The sequence below is a fragment of the Neovison vison genome, chromosome 3 (genome assembly GCF_020171115.1).
Source record: "Neovison vison isolate M4711 chromosome 3, ASM_NN_V1, whole genome shotgun sequence".
NCBI classification, from domain to species: Eukaryota; Metazoa; Chordata; class Mammalia; order Carnivora; family Mustelidae; genus Neogale; species Neogale vison.
This window is the reverse complement of record NC_058093.1, coordinates 13498348-13516398: the sequence shown is the minus strand read 5'-3', so window position 1 is coordinate 13516398 and position 18051 is coordinate 13498348. Positions and strand designations below refer to the sequence as shown.

Below are 18051 nucleotides of genomic sequence, written 5' to 3'. Positions count from 1 at the left end.
TCTCTTTCCTCATTTACCTTCACTCTCTGTGTTGGTTTCTGAGCACTAGATGAAACTGCCACCTTTCCTAGTCTCAATGAAGTCATCTCATGGTGGGAAATGAACCTTATCAAGGAACCCAGCCCAAGATTTTGGCTGTCTCTCAAACCTTTGTGATTGTCCAAGCAGCTTTCCTTTTTTCTTAATGGCTTCTAGTTGTTGAGACTGTGTTGGGATTTTTCAGTATTCCAAAGAGGAAGATCTCAGCATCTAGATTCAGGCTGACTGGAAGCTGAACCTCAAGTCACCTGATGGGAGAAATGTACCTGAGCCCTTTCTTGGAGAAACCAGGAGAAGGGCTTTCTTGCCTGCTCCCTTTGTGCCCAGCCTGGGGGTGTAGCCACTAGGGTGGAAGTCATTCCTGCACCCATTGAGAACTGCTTCTTTGTGTGCTGAAGTTCCGTGGGACTGTCACCAGTCCAAGCCCCACTGGTTATGACAGCCAAACAATCTAGGGGCCCATCTCCTTGGCAATGGCCACAAAGTCTGGGGTGCCAGATGTCTGTGTAAGCTCCTTCCAGGGAGATACTGATGATCTGGATTGGGCTGGAGAGAGGAGGAGATAGTGTCTCCTGGCTTCCACAGGTCTCTAACAAGGATTGCAATCAATCCCTGGATGCATACTCAATTAGAAGCCTGACCTCCAAATAGTAGCTTTTAAAGAATACAGTAGGCCTTTTTGGAGACTAACTGGGAGATGAACTTATTTTTGCACTAATTTCCTATTCTGTGCTGAGCGCTGAGCAGATAGCATGTTAAGTCATAGCAGACCTATGAAAAACTTTTTATTTTTTTCTGTAGTTTTGTGGGTCTTGTAGTCACAACTGTGTTAACTGTGTTAACAGAAATAAGTGTTGTGGGGGCCTGTCCCTCAGATGGGAGTCCTGAAAGGTGGGGTGCTATGTGTGTTGTCCAACCCTTTTTCTCCTCAGGGAGATGCTGGGAGTTGAGAATTCTGTCCTGTTTGTATGACACTGTGCCAGTGGTGGAGTTTCTGGTATGTGCCTCATCCTTTCTCAGCTGTTTTGATGTGCGTATTTTCTCATTTGCATGATGTGTAGGAGTTGCTCAGCCTATTTCTAGATTTCTTTCAGAGAGAATTGCTCTTTGTAGAACTGTAGGTACCATGCATACATGGGAGGAGGTGAGTTCAGGAGCCTGCTTACCATCTTGAATTAGAAACCGCAAATTTCTTTAATGTCTTGCCTAATAGTACGCAACCGGATCCTCAGACTGCTTCCACATTGAAACAGAGTGGCTCCAGCTGCAGAACCTCTGCCTATCTGACTCACAGTGACAGTGACAGCGACTGCTCTCATTTCCCTCCTGTAGCTTCACCAGCTGATCCCTTCTTAGCAAAATGGGTCCCAGTGAGTCATCTTGCCATTGTGTTCACTGACTCTACATGTATTTTTCTTGCATGCTTTCAAAGTCAAGGGTTGTTATTCTGTTCCTTATTCTCTTCTTCTTATAACTACTCTGGAATTTGGCGCTGATAGTTTTATCTTACTCAGTTTTATATGGAATTAATTTTCCTGATATTTTTTAATAGGAGATATAGTTTAGAAAGCCTCTTGAGCCTCACAGAACTCCCACTATTGATGTTTTCATTTGGTGTTTAAAAATATGAGTTGCTTTCTAGAATTTTCTGGGACCATGCCAGTCAATGTCTCATGTAAATGGCAAGGGTAAACATCCTTGTTTTTGTTCATGATCTTTAAAGGTTACACTTCTAGCATTTAATAGTTAAGAACATTTGCTTATATAGGTTTTTTATATATAGATATGCTATACCACGTTAAGTAAATTATTCCACTTTGTTCCAGTTTTCTAAATTTCTTTAAAACCACAAATAGATGTTGGATTTTTGCCAAATGCTTTCTTTTTTAATCAGTTAAATTGTATTCATGTTTTCTAATTTTAATGTCAAAATATCCTTATATACCTGGAATAAATCTAATTTGTTCATAATATATTATCTTTTCTCTATATTACTGGATTTTTTTGTATTAAAATTATATTTTTAACATTTGTATCTATGTTTTTTTTTCATTTGTATCTATGTTAATGAATGAGATTATTTTTATAATGTCCTTATTAGGGTTTATCATCAAGGTAGTAATGTCCTCATGAAATGAATTGGAAAACATGCCCTCTTTTCTATTTAATTCTTGTCGGTTATATCTTTAGTTGACCAAAGTCTTTTTTAAAAAAAAATTTTATTTTTATTTTTTAAATTTCTTTTCAGTGTTCCAGAATTCATTGTTTATGCACCACACCCAGTACTCCATGCAATACATACCCTCCATAATACCCACCACCAGGTTCACCCAAACTCCCACCCCTGCCCCTCCAAAACCCTCAGATTGTTTTTCAGAGTCCACAGTCTCTCATCGTTCATCTCCCCCTCCAATTTCCCCCAACTCCCTTCTCCTCTCCAGCTCCCCATGTCCTCTGTGTTATTCCTTATGCTCCGCAAATAAGCAAAACCATATGATAATTGACTCTCTCTGCTTGACTTATTTCACTCAGCATAATCTCTTCCAGTCTTGTCCATGTTGATACAGAAGTTGGGTATTCATCTTTCTGATGGAAGCATAATACTCCATAGTATATATGGACCACATCTTCCTTATCCATTCGTAGGTTGAAGGGCATCTTAGTATTAGAAGTCCCAGCAACAACAATCAGAGAAATAAAAGGTATTCAAATTGGCAATGAAGAAGTCAATCTCTCTCTCTTAGCAGATGACATGATACTTTGTATGGAAAACCCAAAAGATTCCACCCCCAAACTACTAGAACTCATTCATCAATTCAGTAATGTGGCAGGATACAAAATCAATGTACAGAAATCAGTTGCTTTCTTATACACTAACAATGAAAATACAGAAAGGGAAATTAGAGAATCTATAGCACCAAGAACGATAAGATACCTGTGAATAAACCTAACTAAAGAGGTAAAGGATCTGTACTCGAGGAACTACAGAACAGTCATGAAAGAAATTGAAGAAGACACAAGAAGATGGAAGACCATTCCGTGCCATTGAATCAGAAAAATAAACACTGTTAAAATGTCTATATATTTTAACAATCTATACTTTCAATGCCATTCCAATCAAAATTCCACCAGCATTTTTCAAAGAGCTGGAGCAAACAATCCTAAAATTTGTATGGAATCAGGAAAGACCCCAAATTGCAAAGGAAATATTGAAAAAGAAAAACAAAACTGGGGGCATCACGTTGCCTGATTACAAGCTTTACAAAGCTGTGATCACTAAGACAGCATGGTACTGGCACAAAAACAGACACATAGACCAGTGGAACAGAGTAGAGAGCCCAGATATGCAACCTCAAATCTACGGTCAAATAATCTTTGACAAAGCAGGAAAAAATATATAGTGGAAAAAAGACCGTCTCTTCAATAAATTGTGCTGGGGAAATTGGACAGCTATGTAGAAGAATGAAACTCAACTATTCTCTTATACCATACACAAAGATAAACTCAAAATGGATAGAAGACCTCAATGTGAGGCAGGAATCCAACAGAATCCTAGAGGAGAACATAGGCAGTAACCTCTTTGACATCGGCCACAGCAACTTCTTTCAAGATATGGCTCCAAAGACAAAGGAAACAAAAGTGAAAATGAATTTTTGGGACTCCATCAAGATCAAAAGCTTCTGCACAGCAAAGAAAACAATCAACAAAACAAAGAGGCAACCCATGGAATGGGAGAAGATATTCGCAAATGGCAATACAGACAAAGAGCTGATATCCAGGATCTATAAAGAACTCCTCAAACTCAACACACACAAAACCGATAATCATGTCAAAAAATGAGAAGACATGAACAGACACTTCTCCAATAAAGACATAAAAATGGCTAACAGACACATGAAAAAATGTTCATCATCACTAGCCATTAGGGAGATTCAAATCAAAACCACATTGAGATACCACCTTACACCAGTTAGAATGGCCAAAATTAACAAGACAGTAAACAATGTGTGTTGGAAAGGGTGTGAAGAAGGGGGAACCCTCTTAAACTGTTGGTGAGAAGGCAAGTTGGTGCAGCCACTTTGGAAAACAGTGTGGAGATTCCTTAAGAAATGAAAAATAGAGTTTCCCTATGACCCTGCAATTGCACTACTGGGTATTTACCCCAAAGGTACAGAGGTAGTGAAAAGAAGGGCTATCTGTACCCCAATGTTAATAGCAGCAATGGCCACAGTTGCCAAACTGTGGAAAGAACCAAGATGACCAAAGCCTTTTGAAATTTCTTGGATCAGAAGATAAATTCCTATTTTTTCTTTTGTTCTGTTGTAGAAAATATCATGTATATATTGGATAATTTATTGTGTATGTGTGTGTATACACACATACATATATATATTAAAACTTTAGATAATAAGACCAATGTATATATTGAATAACTTCTAAAACTGTATATAGCTTAAATAAACATAATAAGACGCCTAGATATTTATGATTCAGGTTAAGAAATACAACATTGGGACACCTGGGTGGCTCGGTTGGTTAAGCTTCTGACTTGTTTTGACTCAAGTCGTCATTTTAAAGTCGTGAGATTGGGCTTTGCAAGGGGCTCCGTGCTCAGCATGGAGTCTGCTTGAGATTCCCTCTCCCTGCCTCTCTCCCTCTGCCCTTCACTCACTTGTACACTCTCTACCTCAAATAAACAACAAAATCTTTAAAAAAAATGAAAGAAATACAATATTGCTATATTGGAGTCCTAGCTATAACAGTCACACAATGAAAATAAATAAAAGGCATCCACATTGGCAAGGAAGAAGTTCAACTATCACTAGTTGCAGATGACATGGTACTTTATATAGAAAATCCAAAAGATTCCACCTAAAATTGTTAGGACTGCTACATGAATTGAGTAAAGTTGCAGGAGGCAAAAATCAATATACAGAAATCTGTTGCATTCCATACATCAATAATGAAACAGCAGAAAGAGACATCAAGGAATCAATCCCATTTATAATTGCACCAGAAACCATGAGATACTTAGGAATAAACCTAACCAAAGAGGTAAAAAACCTGTACCTGTTTTCAAACTATAAAACACTGATGAAAGAATATGAAGATGAAACAAAGAAATGGAAAAACACTCCATGCTCGTGGATCAGAAGAATGAACATTGTTAAAATATCTATGCTACCCAAAGCAATCTACACATTTATTGCAATCCCTATAAAATACTAAAAGCATTTTTCACAGAGCTAGAACAAACAATCCTCAAATTTGTAAGGAACCACAAAAGACCCCAAATAGCCAAAACAACCTTCAAAAAGAAAAGTAAAGCTGGAAGCATCACAATTCTAGACTTGAAGTTATCTTATAAAGTTGTAGTGATCGAGGCAGTATGGTACTAGCACAAAAACAGATACATAGATTAATGGAAAAATGAACCTACAATTAAATGGTCAATTAATCTTCAACAAAGCAGGAAAGAATATCCAATGGAAAAAGATAGTCTCTTCAACAAATAGTGTGGGAAAATTGGACAGCAACATGCAAAAGAGTGAAATGGGATCATTTTCTTAAAACTGTACCCAAAAATAAATTTAAAATGGTTTAGAAACCTAAATGTGAGACAGGAACCCATTAAAAAAATCCTAGAGGAGAACAGAGGCAGTAACCTCTATTACATTGGTCATACCACCTTCTTACTAGATATATCTCCTGATGCAAGGGAAACAAAAGCAAAGATAAACAATTGGGACTTCATCAAAATAAAAAATTTCTGTGTAGCGGAGGAAACAGTCAGCCAAACTACAAGGCCATGTACTGAATGGGAGAAGATATTTACAAAGGACATATATCTGATAAAGGGTTAGTATCCAAAAGTCTACAAAGAACTCATCAAATGCAACACCCCAAAACCAAATAATCCAGTTAGGAAATGGGCAGAAGTCATGAATTAGATACTCTTCTAAAGAAGACATACAGATGGCTAACAGACACATGAAAAAAATGCTCAACATCACTCATCATCAGGGAAATACAAATCCAAAACTACAATGAAATATCACCTCCATTTGTCAGAATGCCTAAATTTAACAACACAAGAAATAATAGGTGTTGGCAAGGATGTGGAATAAAGGCGAATTTATTCCCCTTTACTAACGGCTTACATCGTTGGTGGGAATGCAAACTGGTAAGCCATCTTGGAAAACTGTATGGAGTTCCCTCAAAAAGTTAAAAGTAGAACTATGCTATGATCCAGCAGTTGCACTACTAGGTATTTACCCAAAGATTACAAAAATACTAATTCAAAGGGATATGTGCACCTCACTGTTTATAGCAGCATTATTAACCATAGAAATTATGGAAAGAACCCAAAAGTTCACTGACTGATGAATGGATAAAGAAATCTTGCCTTTTGCAACAACATGGATGGAGCTAGAGTAAGCAAAATAAGTCAGTCAGAGAAAGACAAATACCATATGATCTTACTCATATGTGGAATTTAAGAAATGATCATGGAGGATTAAAGAGAGACAAAACAAGAAACATCTTCTTAACTGTAAAGAAAAAACTGATGGTTAGCAGAAGGGAGCTGGGGGGGGAGGGTTAAATAGGTGATGGGAATTAAGGAGCATACCTGTTGCGATGAGCACTAGGTGTTGTATGGAAGTGTTCAACCACTAAACTGTACTAAACCACTAAACTGAAATTCTTATTACACTGTATCTTAACTGGAATTTAAATATCTTTAAAAAAAAAGAAATAGAACATCATCAATAGCAAAATTGTGTTTTGTATGCCCTCGTGAGATTCCATCTTCTCCCCAACCCATCCTTAGGTAACTACAGCCCTGACTTCTGTTGTAATTGTTCCTTTTCCTTTGACTGTATCCTTAAACAAAATATTGCTGGTTTGCCTCTCTAAGAAAAATTTTGTAAGTGGATCATACTGAATGTATCCTCTTGTGAATCATACCACATATGTTCTTCTGTCACATTTTAAATGTATAACTCATTTATTTCTTTAGGCTGGAAAAAATGAAAAAAGAATACAGAAATCTGAATACATGGATAGAAAAAGCTAACTATTTAGAAGGAGTTCTTAACCCAAAAATGGCCCATCAAGAACTTAAGGTAATTAACATAATACATTCTCTACATATAACTTCTAATACTTTTTATTTTTAAAAGATTATGATAATTAAAAGAGATAAGATATTGCTTATTCTTGACATATAAAATGCTATTCATGGCTCACGTACTTTACTATTTTGGTAATGTGACATTAGATAAATATTGACTAATAATTTGTAAGATTTTTGAACAGCTTTGTTAAGATGTAATTCACCTATTCAAAGTATACAATTCAGGGGCACCTGGGTGGTTCAGTGGGTTAAAGCCTCTGCCTTCAGCTTGGGTCATGGCCTCTGGGTCCTGGGATCGAGCCCTGCATCGGGCTCTCTGTTTGGCAGGGAGCCTGCCTCCCCCTTCTCTCTCTGACTGCCTCTCTGCCTACTTGTGATCTCTGTCTGTCAAATAAGTAAATAAAATCTTAAAAAAAAAAAACCCAAAGTATACAATTCAGTGGCCCTTACTATATTCATAGAGATGTATGTCGATTGCTATGATCAATTTTCAGATATTCTCATTACCCACAAAAGAAACTCCACGCCCCTTAACCAAACCTCCCAGACACCCTGTTCTCTAGACAGTAATCAGTCAACTTTGTTTCTATAGATTTGCTTATTCTAAACATTTCATTTGAGTGAAATGATACAATATATGGTTCTTTTGTGACTTGCTTCTTTCACTTAGCATAGTGTTTTCAGGGATCATCCCCATTGTACCATGTATCAACACTTTGTTTCTTTTTACTGCCAAATAATATTCCACTATATGGATATGTACCACATTCTGTTTATCCTCATTAGTTGCTGGACATTTGAGTTGTTTAACTTTTTAGCTCTCATGAATAATGCTCTTGCAAACATTCCCGTGCAGGTTTTATGTGAGCATACATTTGTAATTCTCTTGGCTCTATACTGAGGATGAGGATTGTTGGATAATATAGTAGTTTCCTCTTTAACTTTTTCAGGAACTACCAAACTGCTTTCTATAGCGGCTGCACAGTTTTATATCTAACTAGCAATGTATGAAGCTTCCATATCTTCTCCAAAACTTGTTATTTTCCTTTTTTGTTTGTTTCAGTTATAGAACTCTTAGTGGATTTGAAATGTTATCTCATTGTGGTTTTGATTTGCATTTGCCTGATAACCAATAATGTGAACATCTTTTCATGTGTTTACTGACCTTTTGTATATCTTCTTTGGATAAATGTTTATTGAAATCCTCTGATGATTTTAAAGTGGGTTTTTTTAAATTGTTCAGTTATAAGTGGTCTTTGTATTTGGAGTACTAGACCTTTATCAGATATATAAATAAGGTTTAATATTTAGAAATACAGTCTTACCTTTATATTTTGACCTGGCAATAGGGATTCATAGGAGTTTCAGTGAATTAATAAAAATATTACTAAGATCATAGCCTTGAAATGGTAGTCACAACATACTGATATATTAATGTTTTTCAATGCCTCATTATAGTTTGGCATAGTGTTATTACCTTAGGATAAATTAATTAGCACTTATATAGAATTAATATTTTAGGGAAAATTTGAGGGGCTCTTCATTCATTAAAGGAACTATAGACTTCTGGTTCTTTTCTTTTTTCTAATTTTTAAAATTAACATATGATGTACTATTAGCCCCAGGGATATAGGTCTGTGAATCGTCAGGCTTACACACTTCACAGCACTCACCATAGCACATACCCTCCCCAATGTCCATAACTCAACCACCCTCTCCCTACCCCCCTCCCCCGGCAACCCTCAGTTTCTTTTGTGAGATTAAGAGTCTCTTATGGTTTGTCTCCCTCCTGATCCCATCTTGTTTCATTTTTTCTTCCCCTACCCCCCAAAGCCCCCACTCTGCCTCTCAAATTCCTCATATCAGGGAGATCATATGATAATTGTCTTTCTCTGATTGACTTATTTTGCTCAGCATAATACCCTCTAGTTCCATCCACGTCATTGCAAATGGCAAGATTCCATTTCTTTTGATGGCTGCGTAGTATTCCATTGTGTGTGTGTGTGTGTGTGTGTATACACACACCACATCTTCTTTGTCCATTCATCTGTTGATGGACATCTAGGTTCTTTCCATAGTTTGGCTATTGTGGACATTGCTGCTATAAACATTCGAGTGCACATGCCCCTTCGGATCACTACATTTGTTTCTTTAGGGTAAATATCCAGTAGTGCTATTGCTGGGTCATAGGGTAGCTATATTTTCAACTTTTAGAGGAACTTCCATGCTTTTTTCCAGAATGGCTGCACAAGCTTGCATTCCCACCATCAGTGTGGGAGGGTCCCTTTTCTCTGCATCCTTGTCAACATCTGTTGTTTTCTGACTTACTAATTTTAGCCATTCTGACTGGTGTGAGGTGATATCTCATTGTGGTTTTAATTTGTATTTCCCTGATGCCAAGTGATATAGAGCACTTTTAATGTGTCTTTTGGCCATCTGGATGTCTTCTTTGCAGAAATGTGTGTTCATGTCCTCTGTCCATTTCTTGATTGGATTATTTGTTTTGGGGGTGTTGAGTTTGATAAGTTCTTTATGATTTTGGATACTAGCCCTTTATCTGATATATCATTTGCAAATATCTTCTCTCATTCTGTCAGTTGTCTTTTGGTTTTGTTCACTGTTTCCTTTGCTGTGCAAAAGCTTTTGATTTTTTTTTCCAATTTATTTATTTTCAGAAAAACAGTATTCATTATTTTTTCAACGCACCCAGTGCTCCATGCAAGCCGTGCCCTCTCTAATACCCATCACCTGGTACCCCAACCTCCCACCCCCCCCGCCACTTCAAACCCCTCAGACTGTTTTTCAGAGTCCATAGTCTCTCATGGTTCACCTGCCCTTCCAATTTACCCAAATTCCCTACTCCTCTCTAACGCCCCTTGTCCTCCATGCTATTTGTTATGCTCCACAAATAAGAGAAACCATATGATAATTGACTCTCTCTGCTTGACTTATTTCACTTAGCATAATCTCTTCCAGTCCCGTCCATGTTGCTACAAAAGTTGGGTATTCATCCTTTCTGATGGAGGCATAATACTCCATAGTGTATATGGACCACATCTTCCTTATCACCTTACACCAGTTAGAATGGCCAAAATTAGCAAGACAGGAAACAACGTGTGTTGGAGAGGATGTGGAGAAAGGGGAACCCTCTTACATTGTTGGTGGGAATGCAAGTTGGTGCAGCCTCTTTGGAGAACAGTGTGGAGATTCCTCAAGAAATTAAAAATAGAGCTTCCCTATGACCCTGAAATTGCACTCCTGGGTATTTAACCCAAAAGCTTTTGATTTTGATGAAGTCCCAATAGTTCATTTTTGCCCTTGCTTCCCTTGCCTTTGGTGATGTTTCTAGAAAGAAGTTGTTGTGGCTGAGGTCAAAGAAGTTGTTGCCTGTGTTCCCCTCAAGATTTTGATGGATTCCTGTATCACATTGAGGTCCTTCATCCATTTTGAGTCTATTTTCATGTGTGGTGTAAGGAAATTGTCCAGTTTCATTTTTCTGCATGTGGTTGTCCAATTTTCCCAACACCATTTGTTGAAGAGACTGTCTTTTTTCCATTGGACATTCTTTCCTGCTTTGTCAAAGATTAGTTGACCATAGAGTTGAGGGTCTATTTCTGGGCTCTCTATTCTGTCCCACTGATCTATGTATCTATTTTTGTGCCAGTACCATACTGTCTTGAAGATTACAGCTTTGTAATTGAGCGTGAAGTCTGGAATTGTGATGCCACCACCTTTGGCTTTCTTTTTCAACATTCCTCTACCTATTGGAGGTCTTTTCGGGTTGCATATAAATTTTAGGATTATTTGTTCTGTTTCTTTGAAAAAAGATAGATGGTATTTTGATAGGGATTGCATTATACATGTAGATTGCTTTAGGTAGCATAGACATTTTCACAGTATTTGTTCTTCCAATCCATGAGCATGGAACATTTTTCTATTCTTTGTGTCTTCTGCAGTTTCTTTCATGAGTACTTTATAGTTTTCTGAGTACAGATTCTTTGCCTCTTTGGTTGTTTATTCCTAGGTATCTTTTATGGTTTTTGGTGCAATTGTAAATGGGATCAACTCCTTAATTTCTCTTTCTTCTGTCTTGTGGTTGGTGTATAGAAATTCAACTGATTTCTCTGCATTGATTTTATATCCTGATACTTTATTGAATTCCTGTACAAGTTCTAGCAGATTTGGAGTGGAGTCTTTTGGGTTTTCTACATACAGTATCATATCATCTGCAAAGAGTAAGAGTTTTACTTCTTCTTTGCCAATTTGGATGCCTTTAATCTCTTTTTGTTGTCTGATTGCTGAGGCTAGGATTTCTAGTACTATGTTGAATAGCAGTGGTGATAGTGGACATCCCTGCCATGTTCCTGGCCTTAGCAGAAAAGCTCTCAGTTTTTCTCCATTGAGGATGATATTTGCTGTGGGTTTTTCATAGATGGCTTTGATAATATTGAGGTATGTGCCCTCTATCCCTATACTTTGAACAGTTTTGATCAGGAAGGGATGCTATACTTTGTCAAATGCCTTTTCAGCATCTATTGAGAGTATCATATGTTTCTTGTTCTTTCTTTTATTAATGTATTGTATCACATTGATTAATTTGGGGATGTTGAACCCACCTTGCAGCCCAGGAATAAATCCCACTTGGTCATGGTGAATAATCCTTTTAATGTACTGTTGGATCCTATTGGCTAGTATTTTGGTGAGAATTTTCACATCTGTGTTCATCAAGGATATTGGTCTGTAATTCTTTTTTTTTTTATGGGGTCTTTGTTTGGTCTTGGGATCAAGGTAATGCTGGCCTCATAAAATGAGTTTGGAAGTTTTCCTTCCATTTCTATTTTTTGAAACAATTTCAGGAGAATAGGTATTAATTCTCCTCTAAATGTTTGATAGAATTTCCCTGGGAAGCCGTCTGGCTCTGGGCTCTTGTTTTTGGGAGATTTTTGATGACTGCTTCAGTCTCCTTACTGGTTATGGGTCTGTTCAGGTTTTCTACTTCTTCCTGGTTCAGTTTTGGTAGTGTATACATCTCTAGGAATGCATCCATTTCTTCCTGATTGTCAAATTTGCTGGCGTAAGTTGCTCATAATATGTTCTTATTATTGTTTGTATTTCTTTGGTGTTAGTTGTTTTCTCTCCTCTTTCATTCATGATTTTATTTATTTTGGTCCTTTCTCTTTTCTTTTTGATAAGTCTGGCCAGGGGTTTATCAATCTTATTAATTCTTTCAGAGAACCAGCTACTAGTTTTGTTGATTTGTTCTACTTTTTTTTTTTTAAATTTCTGCTCTGATCTTTATTATTTATCTTCTCCTGCTGGGTTTAGGCTTTCTTTGCCGTCCTTTCTCCAACTCCTTTAGGTGTAGGGTTAGGTTATGTATTTGAGATCTATCTTGTTTCTTGAGAAAGGCTTGTATCGCTATATATTTTCCTCTCAGGACTGTGTCCCATAGATTTTGAACAGTTGTGTTTTCATTTTCATTTGTTTCTACGAATTTTTTTCAATTCTTCTTTAATTTCCTGGTTGACCCATTCATTCTTTAGAAGGATGCTCTTTAGTCTCCATGTATTTGGGTTCTTTCCAAATTTTCTCTGGTGATTGAGTTCTAGCTTCAGAGTATTTTGGTCTGAAAATACGCAGGGAATGATCCCAGTCTTTTGGTACTGGCTGAGACCTGATTTGTGACCCAGGATATGATCTATTCTGGAGAATGTTCCATGTGCACTAGAGAAGAATGTGTATTCTGTTGCTTTGAGATGGAGTGTTCTGAATATATCTGTGATGTGCATCTGGTCCAGTGTGTCATTTAAGGCCTTTCATTCCTTGTTGATCTTTTGCTTAGATGATCTGTCCATTTCAGTGGGGGGGGGTGTTAAAGTCCCCTGCTATTATTGTATTATTGTTGATGTGTTTCTTTAGTTTTGTTAATTGGTTTATATAGTGGGCTGCTACCATGTTAGGAGCATAGGTATTTAAAATTGTTAGATCTTCTTGTTGGACAGACCCTTTGCGTACGATATAGTGTCCTTCGTCATCTCTTATTATAGTCTTTGGCTGAAAATCTAATTGATCTGATATAAGGATTGCCACCCCAGCTTTCTTTTGATGTCCATTAGCATAGTAAATTGTTTTGCACCCCCTCACTTTAAATCTGGAGTGTCTTTGGGTCTAAAATGAGTTTCTTATAGACAGCATATTGATGGTTTGTTCTTTTGTTGTTTTCTTTTTTATCCATTCTGATACCCTGTGTCTTTTGATTGGGGCATTTAGCCCATTTACATTCAGGGTAACTATTGAGAGATATTTAGTGCCATTATATTGTCTGTAAGGTGACTGTTACTGTATATTGTGTCTGTTCCTTTCTGGTGTGTTCTTTTTAGGATCTCTCTTTGCTTAGAGGACCCCTTTCAATATTTCATGTAGGGCTGGTTTGGTGTTTACAAATTCTTTTCATTTTTGTTTGTCCTGGAAGCTTTTTATCTCTCCTTCTATTTTCAATGATATCCTAACTGAATATAGTATTCTTGGCTGCATATTTTTCTCATTTAGTGCTCTGAATATATCATGCCAGTTCTGTCTGGCCTGCCAGGTCTCTGTGTAGATCTGCTGCCAGTCTAATATTTTTACCATTGTATGTTACAGACTTCTTGTCCCAGGCTTCTTTCAGGATTTTCTCTTTGTCACTAAGAGTTGTTAAGTTTTACTACTAGATGATGGGATGTGGACCTATTTTTATTGATTTTGATGGGAGTTCTCTGTGCCTCCTGGATTTTGATGCTTGTTCCCTTTGCCATATTAGAGAAATTCTCTACAATAATTTGCTCCAATATACCTTCTTCCCCCCTCTCTCTGTCTTCTTCTTCTGGAATCCCAATTACTCTAATATTGTTTCATCTTATGGTATCACTTATCTCTCAAATTCTCCCCTCATGGTCCAGTAGTTGTAGTCTTTCTTTTGCTCAACTTCTTTACTCTCTGTCATTTTTTTTTAATCACTAATTCTGTCTTCTGCTTTATTTATCCTACCAGTAAGAGCCTCCATTTTTGTATTGCACCTTATTAATAGCTTTTTTGATTCCAGCTTGGTTAGATTTTTGTTCTTTTATTTCTCCAGAAAGAGATTTTATTTCTCCAGACAGGGTTTCTCTAATATCTTCCATGCCTTTTTCAAGCCCAGCTTGTACCTTGAGAAACATCATTCTGAACTCTAGAGCTGACATATTACCAATGTCCATATTGATTGGGTCCCTAGCCTTCGGTACTACCTCTTTTTCTTTTTTTTTTTGTGGTGAGTTTTTCTGCCTTTTCTGTCATTTTGTCCAGATAAGAATATATGAACAAGAGAATAAAATACTAAAAGGGTGCCCAGAACCCCAGAAAAATGTACGCTAACCAAATCAGAAGAGATCCCAAATTGTGGGGAGAAGAAAGGGGATAAAAATAAGTTTTTAAAAAAATTTTTAAAAGGTATGTGCACACACCTTTTAAAAAATTTATATATATATATATAAAATAATAATTATATATATATATTTACATATATATATATGCTGGTGAATAGAGCAGAGCCACTCACTTGATTTTGGGTGTATTTTGGTCTCTTAGAAAAAACTACCTCCCTGCAATATGTGCTGTCTATAGCACTGGGTGTGGTGCATAAACAGTGAATTCTGGAACACTGAAAATAAATTTAAAAATAAATAAAAATTTTTAAAAAAGGGAACTACCTCCCAAAATTTTAAAGAAAGAAAAACTTATCTATATATATACAAAAATATGGGTAAACATGATGAAGGGACGGAATATGACTATAAAGATGAAAAATTTTTTAAAAGAATCCTAAAGGAGGAATTGATAAGTTGTTTGGAAAAAGAAAGAAGAAGAAAAAGGGGGGCGTTGGAGAATGTTCTCAGGCTGGAGACTAGAACAAAGCCCTCTGCTAGAGTTAGGGTATATTTTAATCTATTGGAAGAAATTGTATCCCAAAATTTTTTCAAAGAAAAAACCCTATATGTATACAAAAAATAAAGTTAGACACAATGAAGGATAAAATATGACTATAATAATGAAGGTTCAAAAAGATTTTTATTTAGAAATATACTGTTAAGATAATGTAGTTAAAAAACATTAAAGAGGAAAGAGGAAAAATTAGAAGAAGAGAAAAATAAAATTTAAAAAACTAATTAACTTTGCTAGACTAAAGAATCATGGGGAGAAAGCCATGAATTCCATACTTTGCTTTCCCCTTCTCTGGATTTCCATTGTTCTGCTTGATCAGTGAGCTTAGTCTTGGCTGGATATTCTTGTTGATCTTCTGGGTTAGGGGCCTGTTGTAGTGATTCTCAAATATCCTTGCCCAAGGTGGAATTGCACTGCTCTTGCCAGGAACCAGGATAAGTAATTTGCTTGAGTTCGCTTTCAGGAGCTTTTGTTTCCTGAACGCTTTCTGTAGAGCTCTGAAGGATGGGAATGAAAATGGCGGCCTCCCAATCTCTAGCCCGGAGGAGCCAAGAGCTCAGGGCCCCATTCCTCAGTGCACCCTCAGAGGAAATGCTCAGTCATTCCTGTCTCCCTGGTCTCCAGCTGCGCTCTGAGCTCACCCAGCCTGTGACCAAGCATTTCTGTCTCTGGCACACGGCCTCATTTGGAGTCTCTAACCCAGTAGATTCCTGCTGCTCTGCTTTTCCGGTGGATGAAGGTGGGTCTCCCTGGATCTGCCACTTCTGGGGTCCCTGCTCAAAGGCAGTGGTCTGACTGTGCTGTGGATCACAGTTTAAGGTAACCCCAGGCTGAGAGCTCACTCCTCGGCTCTGCCTCTGTAGCCGGCTTCCCTGCTCTGATACTTGCAAGCTCTGCTACTATCAGAAACCCCTGATCCTTCTGTGACCATGCAGGAGCTGAGACCACCTGTCCCCACAAGGGCTCCACCCCTGCTTAGCCTCTGGAGCAATGTCCCTCAGTGGAGCAGACTTCTAAAAGTTCAGATTTTGTACTCCATTGCTCCACCACTTGCTGGGAGCTGGCCCTCCCCACCACGGTCTGTCTTCCCGTAGCTTTGGATTTTATTTATTTTTTTTGAGACTCAGTTTGTTGAATGCTTATTATGTGCCCAGGCACTGTTTCCAAAAAGTATTTTAGTTATCAAGAGAATGAGGTAGGTACTATTATTTTCATTTTATTAACACAGGAACTACTGCATCGAAGTTAAAAGAGTGGCCTAGGTCTAAAAATGGAGAGCAAGGATTCTAAGCCAGGCCTTTCTGATTCCAGTCATCCATCTCTCCATCTGTCCATCCATCCAGAAAGCCAGCCAACCATCCATCCATCCATCCAGTACTTATTTATGATTCTCAAACTGAGGTGCATTTAGAAAGCAACAATTGGAAAAATGTAGTCAGTGGCCCAGGATAAATAATGGCTCATCTTCTTGGAGTGTTGATTTTACTTGATAGTTTGGGGAGAAGGAAAGGGTAACACGTCCTCCACATGTCCTACCTTTCAGAAAGTGGTTGATTTTCTGTTTCTAGAATTGCTGCTCTTCTTCTCTTCAGTCCCCTTTTGGGTTTGTAGGTGTTCGGAATGGTTTGATAACAATCTAGATGTCATCTTAGTCTGCTACTCTTCTGACATCTTGACTCCTATTTTTGGTTCTTATTAAAAGATCAGTATTTTGTAAGAGTCAAGGATCACTCTACCTTATAATTCCTCTTGGAATTTTTTTAAAGATCCACATCAGTTTGCAACTCATAATGGTTTCCAATAAAAAAGTAATCTGTTTTCTGGGGGTATCCTCTTTTATCTCTTGAAGTTACAATATTATGTCATTTATCTCATAATCTTTTTCTCTGATATATTTGTCACTCAAATACCCTATCAGTTCTTGGATAGCTAGCTTCTCCCTGAAACATTAACTCCTTGACAGGATATACTTCTCTTTAAAATAGTGCTGTTTGGATGGTTTTCCTCATAAACCAATATTCTTCTCTAAATTCTAAAGTACATAATAAAAGAAGCTATAAAGGCAGATTGACTCTCTAAACATTTCTCCAATACCTTTTTTTTTCTTGTTTCTAGGAAATTGATACCAAGCAGTTACTAAAAAGCCTACGTGAAGCAGAGTCTGAAGTTTTTGAAGCATCGGGTTAAGAAACTATTCGCATTTTGTTTATTATTAAGATAATTAAAAAGAGGATAGTTGTATCACAAAAAGAAAATTAGTAATTCACTTTAAGTGGATTTCATTTTTTGTTTGAAATAAATATTCTTCTCATAGTTTTAGTATGTACTATTTATTTTGTTACACTCCAAAGAAAATACATTGACCCAATTAGGAGCTGTTTGGGTTTTTTTTTTTTTAAAGATTTTATTTATATGAGACACAGACAGCATGTGTGTGAGCAGGGGGAGGGCAGAGAAAGAGGGAGAGAATCTCAAGCAGACTTTGTATTGAGTTTGGAGCCCAATGTGGGTGTTGATCTCACAACCCTGAGATCATGACTTGAGCCAAAACCAAGAGTTGGATGGTTAACCAACTAAACCACCCAGGCACCCAAGAGTGTTTCTTTTTATTTTTAAAAATTCTCCTTTCCTCATTTAAGGACAAGAAAAAAGTTAAATCTTTTTTATATTAATCTTTCACTATAATCTGTGAAAAAGTATTTTTCTTAAACATTAGCTATAGGGCTATTGGTCTAGAATCTTCTAAGTAGAGGTGTGATTGTATGTGTGTGTATGTGTGTAAGGAAGGACAGAGAGAGGGAAATGGGAAATTCAATTAGCATTAAATTTGAGAACTTTTTACAAATTATCAGTAAGATAATGGAAGATATTGTTTGGCATCCTTTTAAAAAATCTCCATTAAAAATTCATTGAAA

General features: G+C 37.1%; 1 protein-coding gene across 1 annotated transcript in view; it reads left to right on the top strand.

Annotated features, from left to right (window-relative positions):
• The window catches only part of C2CD6 (C2 calcium dependent domain containing 6), a 137132-nt gene that overhangs the window by 56257 nt on the left and 62824 nt on the right, over positions 1-18051 (top strand). Inside the window, exons 10-11 of the mRNA XM_044244347.1 lie at positions 7061-7166; positions 17252-17318. Coding sequence (XP_044100282.1) covers positions 7061-7166; positions 17252-17318 — 173 coding nt within the window. The remainder of the gene's footprint in view (positions 1-7060; positions 7167-17251; positions 17319-18051) is intronic.